This window comes from Malus domestica, chromosome 11 (assembly GCF_042453785.1).
Source record: "Malus domestica chromosome 11, GDT2T_hap1".
Lineage (NCBI taxonomy): Eukaryota > Viridiplantae > Streptophyta > Magnoliopsida > Rosales > Rosaceae > Malus > Malus domestica.
Window position 1 is genome coordinate 11,111,740 of NC_091671.1, and position 17,087 is coordinate 11,128,826.

The 17,087-nt window shown below is 36.5% G+C and overlaps 1 protein-coding gene and 1 long non-coding RNA gene across 10 annotated transcripts; one reads left to right on the forward strand and one right to left on the reverse strand.

Annotated features, from left to right (window-relative positions):
- Window positions 1-462: 462 nt before the first annotated feature.
- On the reverse strand, window positions 463-6,102 carry LOC103447839 (interactor of constitutive active ROPs 3). 6 transcript variants are annotated; one of them, XM_029088477.2, is made up of 4 exons: window positions 5,595-6,102; window positions 4,156-4,243; window positions 2,750-2,942; window positions 463-2,437 (listed from the first exon to the last, which is right to left on the reverse strand). In XM_029088477.2, the coding sequence occupies exons 2-4, from the start codon at window positions 4,173-4,175 to the stop codon at window positions 812-814; spliced, it is 1,839 nt and encodes a 612-aa protein (XP_028944310.1). In that variant the 5' UTR covers window positions 4,176-4,243; window positions 5,595-6,102; the 3' UTR covers window positions 463-811. The 6 variants fall into 6 exon arrangements, with proteins under 6 accessions (XP_028944310.1, XP_028944313.1, XP_028944314.1 ...); XM_029088480.2 differs by having other exon boundaries at window positions 2,750-2,939; window positions 5,595-5,835; XM_029088481.2 differs by lacking the exon at window positions 5,595-6,102 and adding an exon at window positions 4,467-5,461 and having other exon boundaries at window positions 2,750-2,939.
- Window positions 6,103-12,755: 6,653 nt separating this feature from the next.
- On the forward strand, window positions 12,756-16,770 carry LOC114819830 (uncharacterized). Of its 4 annotated transcripts, XR_011572660.1 has the most exons (7): window positions 12,756-12,933; window positions 14,325-14,605; window positions 15,018-15,077; window positions 15,589-15,806; window positions 15,920-16,018; window positions 16,105-16,185; window positions 16,293-16,770. It is a non-coding gene; the product is annotated as an uncharacterized lncRNA (long non-coding RNA). The 4 variants fall into 4 exon arrangements; XR_003767134.2 differs by having other exon boundaries at window positions 14,325-15,077; XR_011572661.1 differs by lacking the exon at window positions 15,018-15,077.
- Window positions 16,771-17,087: the final 317 nt, after the last annotated feature.

The window sequence follows — 17,087 nt, forward strand, 5'->3', positions numbered from 1 at the left end:
ATTTAGAAGTTATCTATTTCATTCCAATCCTCTATCCCAAACGAGACATCTTATTTCATTCCAAAAGTTTTCAGAATTGTGCATTTCAAAATTTTGTAAATAATAATTTATACTTTAAAACATGTGAATAATCATCTCCTACCTAACAGGTGGGAAAATAAATTGATATTATAACGATATCTTTACACTAAGGATAGAAAGAATAAATTAGTATCAAACTCACTATTCAACTAGATTCGAACTTAAGACTTCGCACTTCCAAATGAAAAGGAACTGTAATCTCCTTTTCAAAATGTCACATTTTGCTTGGGAGAATAATTCCAAACAAAAGACATGGAATACTTGACGTAAAACTAAGTGCAGTAGCATTCTAGAATTCATACAACCGACCTTAAATAGGAAATTGCTGTTCAACAATTCACAGAGGAACTAAGCAAATAGAAGCTAAACAATGATGGTAAATATCAGCACAACTAACCTAGATACTTTACTAATCAATATTGTCTCGCATAACAGTGAATCTTGTCCCGACCAATACATACATATACCTTCCATCACTCATGGCAGCAAAGATCAATATTCGAATGAAACAGCAAACTTCATCACAATGAACCAAAATATTTCTGCATTGCAGCCACTACACCGGTAATAGAAGCTAAGTAGATTGCCGACTTTTAAACAAACCGGGGCAGCCATGCCCCGAAAACTAGAAAGCTAGTTAGAAAATATGAGCAAGAACAATACTTGCAAACATGGAAGACACAAATAATTGATGGATGTATCGATTTATCAACCTGCCCGGCTGCATTTTCTATTTATGCGGCTTCTTCCAAAAGACCCCAATCTTCTTTAGCACGTTTCCATTTTTCTTCTTCAGTAAATCATCATCCATATCTTCAGAGTCAGGCGAGCCAAACTTCCCGGTGACATGATTATAGCTGCTGTCCAATGACCCAGTTCTCTCCATCAGCTTGCCGTTATTTCCTGGTGAAAGCATGGTTGCAGCTGCCTCAGCTGCCTTCCTCCACTGGTCAGACTGCACCTTTAACCTTCTAAGTTCACCCTCCATTTCTGCATTGGCTGCCTGTGCTGCCTCCAGCTGTTCCGCCACTCTTGCTACCTTCTTGCTGCTCTTGTCTGCCTCCTCCATCACAATGCCAAGCTTCACGAGAGCCTCTCGTTCTGCACACCTTGCAGCCTCTACTTCCGCCTCTACCTCATTCTTAACTTTACTTTGGCTTTTGTTGATTTCCAACCTGAGTGTTTCATTCTCTTCTGAAATACTCTGCAGTTCCGTTTCCTTGTCCATCAAATGAGCCTTTAAATCCGTAACATGCCCTTTTAGTTCTTTCAATTCCTTTTCCAGTTCATACTCTCTCTGGCATGAAAGGCTTTTATCAAGCTTCGAATTGAGCCCCTCGTTCTCCTCTGTAATGCCTTGTAATTCAGTTTCCTTGTCCATCAGGTGGGCCTTCAACTCTTCTACTTCAGCTTTGGTTTTCGTTAATAACGTATCCAGTTCATGAGCACTTCTTAGCTGCATGGTGCTCTGAATTTTTTCTTCGTGGTATTTGGTCTCAGCAGTTTGAAGAGTAGATCTTAGACGTGCCACTTCAGACTTCAAGTCATGGAGTTCTGCCTCAGTTTGGTTTGACTCCATAGTCTCTTGCTTTTCTCCAAATTTTTGCTGAAGGTCATTGTCACCAGCCTGATTTTGTGAAACGTTGCTGCTTGCATTAATCAGGTCAGCCTTGAGTTTGCTAACGAGTTCTTCTAGTAAATTTACACGCGCCCTCGATTGATCTAACTCTGAAGAAATGCACTTGTAAGCTTCTGTCGATTTCATGTCATCTAATCTGAGCGCCTCCATTGTTGTTCTCGCGGTCTCCAGCTGCAGTAGGGTTTCACTAACCATTGCTTGTGCTTGAGCTTCGGATGCCTTGCAGTCCTTTAATTGTGTTTTCATGTTTTCCACAAGAGAAAGTGTTTCTGCCAAGTTTTCTTTCAAGCTTTGAAGCTCGGCATTTGTTAATTCTGCATGCTTCGTTTGATCAGCCTCAGATGCAGCTACTGCTTCAAGCTGCGCCTTCAGCCTCTCAATCTCATCAACGGCAGATGCCAAGGCAGCTGAGTCAGCTGAGTGCTGCTTCTGCACAGCCTCAAGCTCGGACTGCCACGCTTGATCTCTTTCTTGTGAAATCTTGTGAAGCTTGATAACACGAGCTTCCTCAGAAATAGAAAGCTCAGGAAGCACCAGCTGGGATTCTTCGAGCTTCGAAGACAAGGCCAGTACTTGCTTCTTGGAGTCCTCAGCATCTTGCTGAGCTTGCTTCTTGCATGATTCAGATGATTGCAGCTGGTTCTTTGCTTTCTTCAGATCCTCTTGGAGCTGAGAAATCTGAGATTCCAATTCAGATATTCTACTTGGGCCCTTCTTCTGCGTCAAGAACAGAGATGAAGTTTTAGAATTTTTCTTGCAAATTATCTCAAGAAAGACGGGCAGTGCATGCAATCCAAGCATTTTTACTTGCTAATCCCACCACTAACAGTAAAAAGTACCCAATTGAAGGTAATTTTTGGGAAAGATTAAGACGAGTTCATGTTAATGTGTTGAATTGTGTCAGATAACTTTAAGATGGAAAAAAAATATTCCACCCAGGGTTTAGACTATACAAACTGTACACTCCAGTGGTTACAGCATTCTATAGATTGTGAAAGAGCAGGACTCATGGAGTTTGTTCAAAAGTACCTCAAACAATGGACTTCTGGGTGACCGCCGCTCAGTGACTTTTGGGCTTCTTTCTTTAGGTGTTCTTTTAGCTTGACTTGAAGTAGATGCGGAATCAGTAGTCTCCAATGCAGTTGGCCTGAGTTGGCGAACAGCTCGAGAGGAGACCTTTCGAGGAGGAGAGCCCCTTCGAGGCACTTCAGAGGAGCCACTTCTGATAAAAATTTAAAAAATCAGTGAAATAATAACAATCACAAGCTTCTAGGAATCAAAATGGCAACAGGAATCCTCAGCTTCAGAACCTATAGAAACAGACCGGAGTTTCTGTCAACGAACATACTATAGTTATAACTCCCTTTTTTTTGGCTTCAACGTTTTAATTCTATATTGTATCCAGTTTGAATTACATCAAAACTTACATTCTATCTCTCCATTAAAAAAATTACTCAAAGTTTGAGAATCCTAATTATTGAAATCGTCAAATGCCAACATCCTTAAGTAATAATCCCCCATAACATGGAACAATTCGCACAAACCAAGACCAAGAAAACCACATACACTTTGTTGCAACACTTCTTTGAACAGTGAAGAAAACTTTTCCTGCAATGACCACAGAGAATGATGCGGAAAATTACAAAAATTTTGTGATGAGATTTATTGGTTACCAGGAAAGTCTAATTTTGAGTTTGCCAAATGCAACATGGTGACATGAATTTCCTTCATTAGGTAAGATGTTTTAAATAATGATATTGATAGCAAGTAATGATAATATTATTTTCCCACGTTGAACGAAAAATCAAAGAGAACATATAAACAAATTTCACAACAAATAAATCCTTAATCTAATGCCGGAGGAGTTTATGCAACTAAAGTCGCTTAATTGGTCCAAGAGGAGCCCCTTATGGTCCTTCGATAGCTCCAGTGGGTCCTGAATGCTGCAGTATAGCTGTCAAGAAGCCTCAGAATTCCCTCAAAGGAAGGATACAACAAGTTGCCAAATCTTTACGATGATGCAGATAGACAGATATGATTACCAAGGACCTTACCACAGAACTGGTCCACTATTTTCAGCGGTGGAAACGTCACAAATAGATTAGTAAACTGAAAAGAAACACATGATGCGACTACAAGTATGATCACAGAAATAGGACAAACCCCTAAACCAGATGTAAGGACTTTTGAGTTTATTTGAACAAAAAAAGAGAAGCTGCTATGACATCGGTTTTGCAGCATCGCTGAACACTAGTACTACTAATCTCATTAGATTATACACAGCAATACAGATAAATATGCAACATTACAGAACAACATTACCTCTTGCCCCAGAAAAAACAAACCAACGATGCATTTGAACAAGCAACCACACGAACAAGCTTATTTAGAGGAGAACAAGAAGCCAATCACGTAAAAGGGCAAGCGAAAGTCACCTTGCTTTGGGGGTCTGCATAATGCAACTGCCTTTTCTACCTGCAAAAGTTGCGCTTCGCTACTTGAATGCCCTCGACCCACCAAGACCTGAAAAAGTTGAAGCAAGATCACAAGACCGGGACGAGGGAATCCAATGTTTCAAATGTTCAAAGAAATAAAGTGGTTTCATGAGGGACATGTGCTTCTTATCGTTCACACAGAAAGACATTATGGCTAAGATGTGCCAACTGTACATCCGTACCAACCATTTTATCCAACCCAAAAAAAGAAAACAAAAATAGCATCTCGAAAACCAATTAAAGCTTGGTACCGAGTTGCAAGTGGTGGATTGCCTTCAACCCACTACGTACTCTCGGGTTCAAACCCTCTTCCTCTCTTTAGCGTGTAGCTTAATGTAGTAATATCGCTTGCGAGTGGCAGATCGTTTTCAACCCACTACGAAGTCTGGGGTCCAAACCCTCTTTTATTTCCTTAGTGTAGCTTATGGTGGTAGCATCGCTCGTATTATAAAAAATTCTTGCAACAAGTCCCGCATGTGCTCATGATCCATCATTGTAAGCACAGCTAGCCAATCATGATTACAGAAATACCCCTAATTCTCACAATGAGCATTTGTTAACTTTGTTTCGTACAAGGGTAGTTTCGGGTTCGAGAGAAAGAAAAAGAAGGGTGGCCACCTCCAGTTCTGCCGTGAAATGGGGGGACTAATTTGAAGTTGATGAACAAAAAAATAGGTTTCTTTTCTCAAAGGTTGTGTCTTGATTTTTTAGGAAAACACCATTTTCTCGGAAGTGTACCATTTTTTCCCGAGAAACAAACAGATCTAAAGACAACATAAACTCAACGACTATAAAATAAAAATATGGAATCAGAATCTGCAGGAAAAGCAAGTAATGCAGCCAAATAAAACTGAAGAGGAAAAGCAAAAGTTGAGAACTTGATTGTACAGAACAACTTTTTGAGATTCGATTCTGCTTTTTTGAAGCCGGAAAAAGACAAAGAAAAGCCTGCAAATGTTGAAGCACTTGAGCAGAAAAAGAGAAGCTGCTGGATTGTGATGTATCACACAGCAGAGGAGCTTCTTTTTATGCTCAAATTTCATCCGAAAAGAAGTTAAAAAGAAGCATCATTACGCTTGAGACTCTACAAACATAAATTTAAAACAAAAATAAAAAACCAGTAAACTATGAGGATGAACAACAAGAACAAACCGTGTTTGGTTGCCTAGAAAATGTGGGAAAAGAAAAAGAAACAGAAACCCATTTTTGAAACGGAAAACCCATTAAACATTAGAAAACCAACTGCTGAAAATGCACAAAAAAATGGGGCTTTTATCTATCTGCCCACATTTTCACATCACACAAATGACTGAATGAAAGCAGATTAAATGAGAGAGTTCACAAAAAAACTACCCAAAAAAATGAAAAATCACACTTACTTGGTCAGCTTGTGGGAGATAATGATGTATATTTTGACAATGCAGAGAGGCAGGTAGTACCGAAGAGTATGAAAACTGTTCACTTTCTTCTTCTTCTTCTTCTAATTTTGCTGTTGCAATTTTCGAGGCTTTCTCTCTCTAAATTGGATATTTTTGTGCTTTGTGTGTTGGGAGAGTTTTGAAGAGTGGAGAGCGTGGACTGTGTTTTTGAGTGCGAGTACGATAGAGGAGCGGAGGAGAGAGGGAGAGAGAGAGAGAGAGAGGGAGAGATGTAAAAGTTAAAAAACGCAGTGCCAGAGAAAACAGAGGAGGACATATTTGTCGTTTCATGGGAAAAGGATCATAAAACTGGATTTGATTCGACCTTTACGTCCGAAGTTGGATATATTATCCGTCTCTTGTGTTTTTCAAACCTCTATGAACAGTTTGGCATTATAAAAAACAAAATTATATGTCTAATCACTCTGTGTCTCACATTTTTAGTACGCAATTGTTTCCACGGTCTGTCACAGGCACATAAAAAAAATTTCGTTAAAACGGAAAATAACTTACATAATACGAGTATAGCGACAAATAGGAATTTGTATAATTGTATCGAAGTTTATATTACTTGCATGTGCATTCATGTAGTAGGTCTGATAAATGGGGAAACAAATTCAGTGAGAAGCTGAAGAGATAGAAAGCTTGGTTTAAAAAACGTGAAAAAGTTTTAGTTGGTTGAAGCTAAGGACTGTATAACCACAACAAAGTGCTTTAGTGGTTAATGATGAATTTCAAATTCATATTTAACATAATATATTCTGGATTTGATTTTTTATGTTACTGAATTACACGATGATAATCAGATGAAACTTACATGATTATGTGAGTCTTTTTTACTCCAAAAAAAAAGTGAAATGCGATGTCCTCATCATTTTTATGAAGAAAAAAAAAAAAAGCGAATGATTGTATAATTGTTTATTCATTTTCCATTTCTTTTATGAACCAACTTAATGACGGATGCAAAATTTTGGTCACCATGTATAGGCGCCAAAATACATTTGGTGACTATTCTTTTAATTTTTTTTTTCAATTTGGTCAACGTAGTTGCTGAAAGTTTTGAGAAATCTTTGAGGTTTTATAAAGAATCTCTCATGAGGGGCTATTTCTTTTGATTTTTATGTGGGGCTAAATTTATTTATTTACGTAGTAGTTTGATTGTGCGATGAATTTTTTTTTTGTGTGTGTTAGTTTTACTTAAGTTGACTTTTGAACGTGCTATCTTAAATTTTTTGTTATGAATCATTCTCAAATTGTGACAAAGTTAGATTTCATTACTTATGAACCGTTTATTGGATTATATTTTCTTATCTCAATCTCATATGTTAAAAGATACAAACTCCCATTTCGCCATCTAAAATAATTTGATTTTAACGTATAACACAACAATTTACCTAGCACCAGTTGGTAAATTAGTATCAGACAATTTTGAAACAAATTTATTTGAAAATTTCACCCACCAATGCCTTTGAACGTTAAATTAATTTGAAATTTTAATTCTTATGGATTTTAAAACAATCATTAATTTGCCAAAATGCAAGAAAAATATAGAAGGAAAAAGAATTTTAAAAAAAAGAATAAAAGGAGAGTGATGAAATGTTGCTCATATGGGTTGCTACTTTTTGGTGGGACCCACTATTTTTTAGTGCTAGATGTTGTCCAATTTTATGCGAACCAAGATCCTCTCCTGAACAGTTCCCTAGGGATCCTAAGGATCCCGCAATCATGTCTGTTTATCGTATATCGTGCGGTCAGAAATTATTTAAAATTTAAATTTTAAAATTCAAATATAAATAGTATCTAACAAAAACTGACCGCACGATATAAAATGAACGGACAAGATTTCGGGATCCCTAGGATCCCTAGAGAACTGCTCAGGAGAGGATCCTGGTTCATTTTATGCTACCTAGGAAAATAAGTTGCTAGCCTCAGTGGTGGATCTAGCCCCATTTTTCGGCTCATTAAGGATGAAATTTCTCACTAAGGCTTGAAATGTAATAGCCTCATAGAGGGTAAAGCCCTTATTGAGGATGCTATTATGCACTTGTAATTGGAATAAAAATAAGGAGTCTGACTTTGAGTATGGATTATTCATGTGTATTAAGATATAGAAAAATCAAGACTATGCACAGCCTACATGAAAAATGGAATTCAACTCCTCAAAGGGAGGAATTGGATTTCGTGGTGGGAGGTGGAAATTGAATTCCAACACTTGGGGGCAATCAAGAGTCCATGATTTTTATCCATTATATCTATTATACCCCTAAATATTTTATAAAATGCGAAGTTTGACTTGGGTGTATTTATACCAGTTTGGAAAATGTTTAATTGCAAAGTGAGATCTGACACACCTCGATCGAGATCGAGACATGCTGGCAGTCATGTGAGGGTGACGTAGCCATATGCATAGTGCAGAAGCAATAATGATAATAGAGAGTACAAATAAATGAAAACTAACTCATAAGAGTACTAGTTAAGACAAGTACTAGAATATGTGTGAATACACAATCAGAGCATAAGTAGCTTAAGTTCAGTCCAGAAGACAAGTATTAATTAAACAACACCCAAAGATGCCCTACATTTGTGATAGTTTGTCAGAACCTCCACTAATCCTCGTGAGCCACTTACGAGCAAGCTTATCTAAAACCTGGAGGGTCACAAAACAAAAAGTGTGAGTGGACAAAAATAAAGCTTTTCAAAACCATTTCATCGTAAAACATGTATAATTTTCCCAGAAATAGAATAATATATATATATATATATATATATATATATATATATATATATATATTCAAATCATGCTTCACATATCCATATTCATAAGTATGCCATGGCAAAATATAAAACAGAATAAGTAACTCAGGTGAAAATATATTCATGGAAAAATAACATATTAGCCGAAACCCCTACAGAAGTCTGTATGGCTAAATTCATAGCTCATTAGTCAATCTAGCTGGAGTCACCGCAAGTGACCTATACGGCACTACACTGCACATGAGTCGGAACCACTGTAATGGTCTGTACGACAGGACTGGGTGTAATATAATTATGCTCATTACTACGTTCTTATTATAGCCGTGCAATAAATTGCTAGTCACCTACGAGTCGGAACCACCTATAATGGTATGTACAATAAGACTGTGCATCTAAATTGGATCTAATGTGTGCATAGGGTGTGGGAGGTGACATCATAAACAGACTTGTACCATATCTCTGGCTAAATCACAATCACCCAGGGTGTATGTTTATGAGCTCTCAATCACGTCTCACATTATCAATATCTCATATAACAAAACATAACTCACCTGGTACTTACCTGAGCGTCCACAACACCAATTCATATTATGAATCATATACTAATTCATGATGAATATAAATTTATATGTATGGCATTTCAAAGCATACTTTTATTTAAACATATTTTCTGGGAAAATATCAAGTATATAATTATATATTGAAAACCAAAAGCCCACTCACTGGTATGTTGAAGGGTCGTAGCCCCCGAGTCACCCTTGATTGCGCTTGTCCTCGGGATAAGTCTCACCAATTTCAAGCTCCAAAAATTACGGAATCACGCCAGAAAATTCCTCAATAATTCTGCCAAATTGCAACTCGTCGAAACTAGGTCTCCCGATGTCTAATTTGCTTGGTTTTTCTTCTCTGAGCTTTGTAAGAACGTCTTTAAGCTTCCTACAAGTTTAAAATCCCCTTCTTGACGTCGATCCGTGCATGTATGGTGGGTTCCAAAGTTCGTCCGTACAATTGTACGGATTTTCAGAAAAATCCGTGAGGGAGGAGAGAGAAAGAGTGTGTGTGTGTGTGTGTGGTCCTAGTTTGGGTTACCAATCACAACAAACCAAAGCTTACTTCCCATTAGGTCCTCAAACTTAGGAGAAATTTCTATTAGCTAATATTCTTAGCCTAATACTTACACACCACCACCAAACGTTAAGGGCAATTTCATCTTTTCACATCTCTGAGAAAAACATTTCGGGACGGGCTGTCACAATTGTAACATCCCACATCGTCCAAGGGAGTGGATCACATAAGCCTTATATGTATATTCTCATCTCTACCTAGCACAAAACCTTTTGTGAGCTCACTGGTTTCGGGTTTCATTGGAACTCCGAAGTTAAGTGAGTTCGCTCGAGAGCATTCATAGGATGGGTGACACACTGGGAAGTTCTCGTGTGAGTTCCCAGAAACAAAACTGTGAGGGCGTGGCCGGGGCCCAAAGCGGACAATATCGTGCTACGGCGAAGTCGAGTCCGAGATGCGGTGAGGGCCTGGACGAGGATGACAATTTGGTAGCAAAGCCAATCCCTGACCGGAAGTGTGCCGATGAGGACGTCGGGCCCCTAATGGGGATGGATTGTAACATCCCACATCGTCCAGGGGAGTGGATCCTATAAGTCTTATATGTATAATCTCATATCTACCTAGCACAAGGTCTTTTGGGAGCTCACTGGTTTCGGGTTCTATCAGAACTCCGAAGTTAAGCGAGTTCGCGCGAGAGCATTCCTAAGATGGGTGACCCACTGAAAAGTTCTCGTGTGAGTTCCCATAAACAAAACTGTGAGGGCGTGGCCGGGGCCCAAAACGGACAATATCGTGCTACGGCAAAGTCGAGCCCGGGATGTGGTGGGGGCCTGGACCGGGATGTGAATCGCAACAAAATTTGTCTTTTTTAAGAAAAAAAAAAGTCAGGTTTTAAAGAGGTGAAAAAGGGGCAAAAGAGTTATGGGTTTTATTATAGAGAGTAGAAAGTTTATGTAATTTATAAAAAAGTTTTTATAATTTATAAGTATTTGTTGTTGTGGAAATTAAAGTTATTTTCACTAGGCTTTGTTCTCATTGTCCAAGAGTTGATATTTTCACTATAATGACAAAGATGTTAGGTATGTGTTACAATGAGAATCGTGTAATTGAGAGTTGCCATAAGAGAAAGTATGCTGAAGTTGAGAAAATTTTTAGGCGTGACGTTTTATCATAAAAGCCTTGGTGATATTAGAACTGGAACTCTCACATATAAATTATATATTATTTTTATATTTCTTGATGTAGAACTCTATTATCCAATAGAATGGTTGGATAAAACCTCTTTTTCGATTATGGCGCTGGTGAATCACATGATGGGGCTATGGGGAGGCTGAAATGCATATGTGAGTTTTTTTTACACATGAAAAATGTGGATTGTCGTGGCAAAATGAATAGCTGGCCTTTTTTTTCCATAATAAAATAAATTAAAAAAAAAAAAACAAGAAACAGAACGGTTAGATAAAACCTATTTTTATAGGAAGAAATATTACTCTCTATTTCTCCTCCATTTTAGCTTGGCAAATTCGATCTTCAATTTAAAATATTTACACTAGTGGATACCACAAAATCTTATGTTATACTTAATGAAAGTATGAATAAATTCTTAAGTATTAGTGAATCTATTGTTTTGATGGGATACTCATTCTACGAAACTAGTTTCAATGATCCAACCATCAAACATGTTTGTATATACTTCGAGATCGCATACACCAAAAATTGCAAAAAACAAACATTCAAAGATCAAGTAACGGGACAAAACTTTTCGACGGTTATAAAAAGAAAAATCATGATTTAACGGTCATTTTTACTCTGATTTTGATGATTTTTTGCAGCTACACTCCTTGACCCTATATGAATACAATGAATGAATTCGATCTTCAATTTAAAATATTTACACTAGTGGATACCATAAAATCTTATGTTATACTTAATGAAAGTATGAATAAATTCTTAAGTATTAGTGAATCTATTGTTTTGATGGGATACTCATTCTACAAAACTAGTTTCAATGATCCAACCGTCAAACATGTTTGTATATACTTCGAGATCGCATACGCCAAAAATTGCAAAAAACAAACATTCAGAGATCAAGTAACGGGACAAAACTTTTTTACGGTTATAAAAAGAAAAATCATGATTTAACGGTCATTTTAACTCCGATTTTAGATGATTTTTTGCAGCTACACTCCTTGACCCTATATGAATACAATGATTGAATTCGATCTTCAATTTAAAATATTTACATTAGTGGATACCAAAAAAATCTTATGTTATACTTAATGAAAGTATGAATAAACTTTTAAGTGTTACTGAATCTATTGTTTTGATGAGATACACGCATTCTACGAAACTAGTTTCAACAATCCAACCGTCAAACATATTTGTATATACTTTGAGATCGCATACGCCAAAAATTGCAAAAAACAAACATTCAGAGATCAAGTAACCAGACAAAACTTTTCAACGCTTAGAAAACGAAAAATCACGATTTAACGGTTATTTTAACTCCAATTTTGATGATTTTCTATAGCTACACTCATTGACCCTATATGAATACAAATAATGAATTTGATCTTCAATTTAAAATATTTACACTAGTGGATATTACAAAATCTTATGTTATACTTAATAAAAGTATGAATAAACTATAATAATTATGTATATTAATTTAACAATTTTATACCCCTAAAAACTATAATAATTATATAATATAATTATATATATATATATATATATATATATATATATATTAACTAATTAGATATATATTTACTAGTGGATTTCGTACAATGCGTTTCTCATCAAGTTCAATGATATATATATTTACTAAGTAGATTTTAATTTATTTATGTAATACTTTTAACACTTAAGAAATTGAATGATATATATATGTAAAAAAAAAAATTGTGGGTTTTTATTAGAAAAATATATTATTTTGGGGTTTATGTAAAAAAAATTTGAATTTGAAAGAAGTAAAGTCATATTTTCAGTAATTTTTATAATAATTGAAAAAAAAATACCTTGCGCCTTAACATGGTCGTCGCGCAAAAGCACTTTGCGCGACGTCAAATTGTATACCAACGTCGCGCAAGATATGATAATTTTGGCGCTCCAATGCAGTGAAAAAAAGGCGCTTTGTTTCAATTTTTCCTAAGTTTGGCCTCTTTCGGTCTTTCCCTCTTTCCCGTATAATTAATAGACCTCTCTCTTCCCTCTTGCCCTCTTTCCGTCTTTCCTTCTTTCCCGTATAACCCTCTTGCTCATCTCTCCTCTCTTTCCCTCTTTCCCGTATAACCCTCTTGCTCATCTCTCCTCTCTTTTCCGTACATATCTCTCTCCCTCTCGTTCGCAAGCTTTCCTCTTCACAATCTCGAATCCAACCACCACCACTACTCTGTCGGTTGTCTCTCTCCCTCTCATTCTAAACGACGGGCAGTGACGCAAATCTCGAAACCGACGCGAATCAAGTCCCAAATTCAAGGTGAGGGTTTCTGATTTTCGATGGGTTTTTGTTATTTAGGGTTTAGGCTCAAATTGCATGTTGGGTTTTTGTCAAATCGATTTTTTTTTGTGATGTGATTCGAGTTGATTGTGTGAAGTTTTTGCAATTTTTTTTATTTGTATGTGTGTTTTGTGTATGAACATGGAGGTGTTCTTGGTGAAGTTTTTGCAATTTTGTCGATGACTTATTTATGTTTGACAGTTTTTATGAGTTATTACCAAGATTGATCTGAGTATGTAGAGCATAATTTGAGCATTTTTGAAATGAATCTGACCTTCACCAAAAGTCAAAGCCTTTGTGCAATTTCCCCTGTTTGTTTATAGAAGATATTAGGTGAAGCACATGCCTTTACTAGATATATTTAGGACCTTGGATGTACAAGTTAAAAGGGGAGAGAAGACTTGTAATTTACTCTTTGATGTACAAGTTAGGACCTTGGATGTACAAGTTAGGACCTTGGAATATACCATACATAGGAAGTCAGAACTCGTGGGTGATTTACTCTTTGAGTCTCAGTTCTCTTTCTCTTCTCCGCTTTTCCTTTTCCCTTTAATTTTCTCGTTTCTTTGTTTTGCTTCTCTGCAATAATTAAATACATATTCCAAGCATATATATGTGTGTGTGTATATATGTATGTATATGCAAATATTGGAAGATTAGTTGGCTGGATGATGGATTGCAAAATGTTTGCCACTGCAATTTGGAATTTCCATTTCTCATTTTGTTTTAATTTTTATAATAGTTTTATTAGTTTAACCATATTAGTAATTTCAGTTTTGCTTTTTAAATGGATTAATGGGTTTCCTACTTTGCTTGACATCAAAGTTCTTAACTACATAACTAGATTACCGAAAATAAGACTTGAATTTGAGTCTTCATCCCTCGTACCGAAAAATGACTTAAATTTCACCTTTTTCTGTTGATTAATGTCATAACTTATGTGCTTTAGCTTTTCGTTCTGATTCTTCATATTGGCGAAGATATTGTTTCTTCTTTGTCGTAATCCTCTTTTTGTATCACCTTATTCCTTGAAATAAAATGAAGTGTCAACTCTAGGACAAGTAAAAATTGGTGCATGCTAGTGATATCTCTGGACAGTAGCTGACAATGAGTGAATCACCAGATAGTGGCAAATTGCAAATGAATAATATCAGCCATACAACAGTCACATTTATTTTGTGTATCTAATTGTTGATCCACACACATATACACAAGGTTGTTCATAAGATTGTTGCATATAATTTGTTACTTGCTCAATTTAAATATACATTGTCCGTACTTGTTTTGAAATTAAAAATGTTGGTAACCTACTTATTACTTTGGCTGCTAATTGATTAGTTTCTAATGTTATAATTTTATGGTTCAAAAAGTTTATAGATGTCGCATTTGATCACTCGTCGTCGGGGTGTGACCAATGCACCTCCCACATTATCAGCATCTACTGCTCCATGCGTGAGTGCTCCATTGAATGGGGAGCCTACTCCCTTTATTGAGGCTACTCCTACGGCGTCCCAGGTGCCTGTCTCATCGACGTCATTAGTGTCCGTTCACCCGCTCAGTGCACGGAGGCCTCACCGGCGCCGCCGCGAGCCGGACCCTTCTGATCACACTTCCTCAGCATCCAGAGTTGAGGGTGAGGCCTCCCAGCCAGGTAGTTTTTTTTCTAATTCTCGATCACTACGTTGTATTTTTTTTTTCATTTTAAAATTATTATTTTTATGATGCTGAAAATTTGCTGGATTGTGAAAATGTGTTGTGGGTTGTGAATTACTGTTATTTTAATATTTTAAGGTTTTGGGAAATGCTATAATATTAGGGGAAGTTATGTCGAATTTTCTGTGCAAATTTAAGCTTAGGGTTTTCACCATTTAAGTATTTTTGGCCAGCTAAAAAAAATTAGGGGGCCTAGTCGAATGCTGAAGCTAGCACAGAGTGTACGTCTGACTGGCTCCAAGATCAAGATTTAGTATGACCTGGTACATCGTGGAGCTGCTACAGCACCACAGCATAGCATCGTCGTTAGTAGATGTGGTGTTGTTATTAAACAAAATTGTCCTATGTAGTGGGAGAAGTGGGCAGAAATTCCCTATAGGACGAAGGATTTGGTGCGAGACAAGTTGTCGGTTAGTATATTAATTTTTAGCCTTTATAATGAAGTTGTCTGTTAGTATATTAATTTTTAGCCTTTAACTACTTGGTTCTTCATAAAAATATTGTTCTTCTTGATGTTCTGTATATTCATTTTGACTTACTGGATTACTTAGGTATGTTTCGAATCTGGTAATGAAATTCAATCATCTAACTCTTTTATCTGGTTATTTAATTCATTTTGATCTATTTCATCAATTTTTGAAATTAACTCTTCTGTTTCTTTTTCAAATTCATAAGCTAATCTTATCGATTCTTGTTTATTATAATCTTGTACTTTATGCCATGTCTGAGTTGCTTGTTCATGAATGTCATTGGGTTCATAAATTATATTTCCGATTCTTGCATTATTTTCTTCGTCTAAATAAACAAATTCGGATTCAATATCATTTTTTTAGTTTTGTTTACAAATAATAAAAACCAAAATATATTATCTTAATATTATTAAATTTCTTACTATTATTTTATTGTTTTTCATATTCGTAGGTCATTTTTTATCTTGATGATATATCCCCCAAGGTCAAGGCCTACTTAGATGAGACCTTAGTAACCCGGTACAAACATTGGAAGAACTATCTTCACATGCATTTTAAGCTATGGGATACTCCGGAGATTGCTTGCCTAAGTGGTTGCCCAAGTGAGTTGAAGGACGGGGCAGAGGATTGGGAGTGGCTCTGCAAACATTTTACGGTCCAAAATTTGTGGTATGTAAATAATATTTTAATAATAATTTCTTATTGTTTTAGTTATTTTTTAAGCTTTTTTTATTAATTTATTTCAAATAGTCGCACTAACATGTATATTGTGTGTTTAACAGAAGAAATATGTTGCTGGCAAGATAGCTCGGGAGTCAAAGACACTTCTTCACCATTTCGGTTTGAAGCCCTTTTCGTATAGGCTTGAGGTACGACGTCAGGTAAAAGTATACTAATTTAGAAATTTTATACAATTTATTTATTATTATTGATTAATAAAATTTTCTTAATGTTTTTTTTTCTTCAGGAGGGTTCTAAGTTCCCAGAGATCGACATGTTCGAGGACGTTTACGTTCGACCTGGAGATGCGAACACTAAGCATCTTCATGTAAGTAAATGTAATTGTTATTATTCTTATATGTATGCATGAATCGTTCAAATATTATTTATATATATGTTTTTTCTTTATTATTACATGCTCTTATGGTGGAAAAGCGCACTGCTGTTATCCAAGAAGCAACATCGCAGCTTCCCCCTGAGACCCCGATTGAGGACGTCCCGGTACCCGAGGATGCAAGTTTTCAGATCCTGACTGATGTCCTGGATTAGAACCTCGGTCGTCGTCACAGCAAGGTTGTTTGGGGCATGGGGAAAGCACGAGTTCGTGAGACTAGTGCCTCTTCTTCCAGATCGAACACCGCAGAGGTCGATTCATTGAAGGAGCAAGTAACAACCCTACAGGGTCAGCTTCAGGTCCAGGGCGAGCAGCTGCAGGCCTATGTTGGCCACATGAGAGACCTTGTACGAGCCATACAGATGACTGGCCTCCAAATCTCGCTACCAATGCCTAATCTTGCTACACCTTCGACTTTCGAGCCACTTCACCCTACTGATACCTAGTAGCCATTTCACCAAGAAGATTACTTGTAGTTTTTTTCTTTTTCATTCAGACATATACAATACATTTCCATATATATATATATATATATATATATATATATATTATAATTAAATATTTTTCTTTGGTGCATTAATTATTGTTTAGAATTTTAATTACAATATTATTAAAAAAAGTTAAGAAAATAATATTTTTGACCATTTCTTCAAAAAAAAAAAAAAAAGACCAAAAACCGAAAATCCACTTTACGCGACGCAGGCTACATCGCGCAAAGTCAAGCGACGCTACTTTGGGAGACGCAGTCTACGTCGCGAAAGATTATTTGCGCGACGAAGGGTTACATGCGTCGTGCAAAGCCTTCTGTCACTGCCTTGCCGCGACGGTTTGCGCGC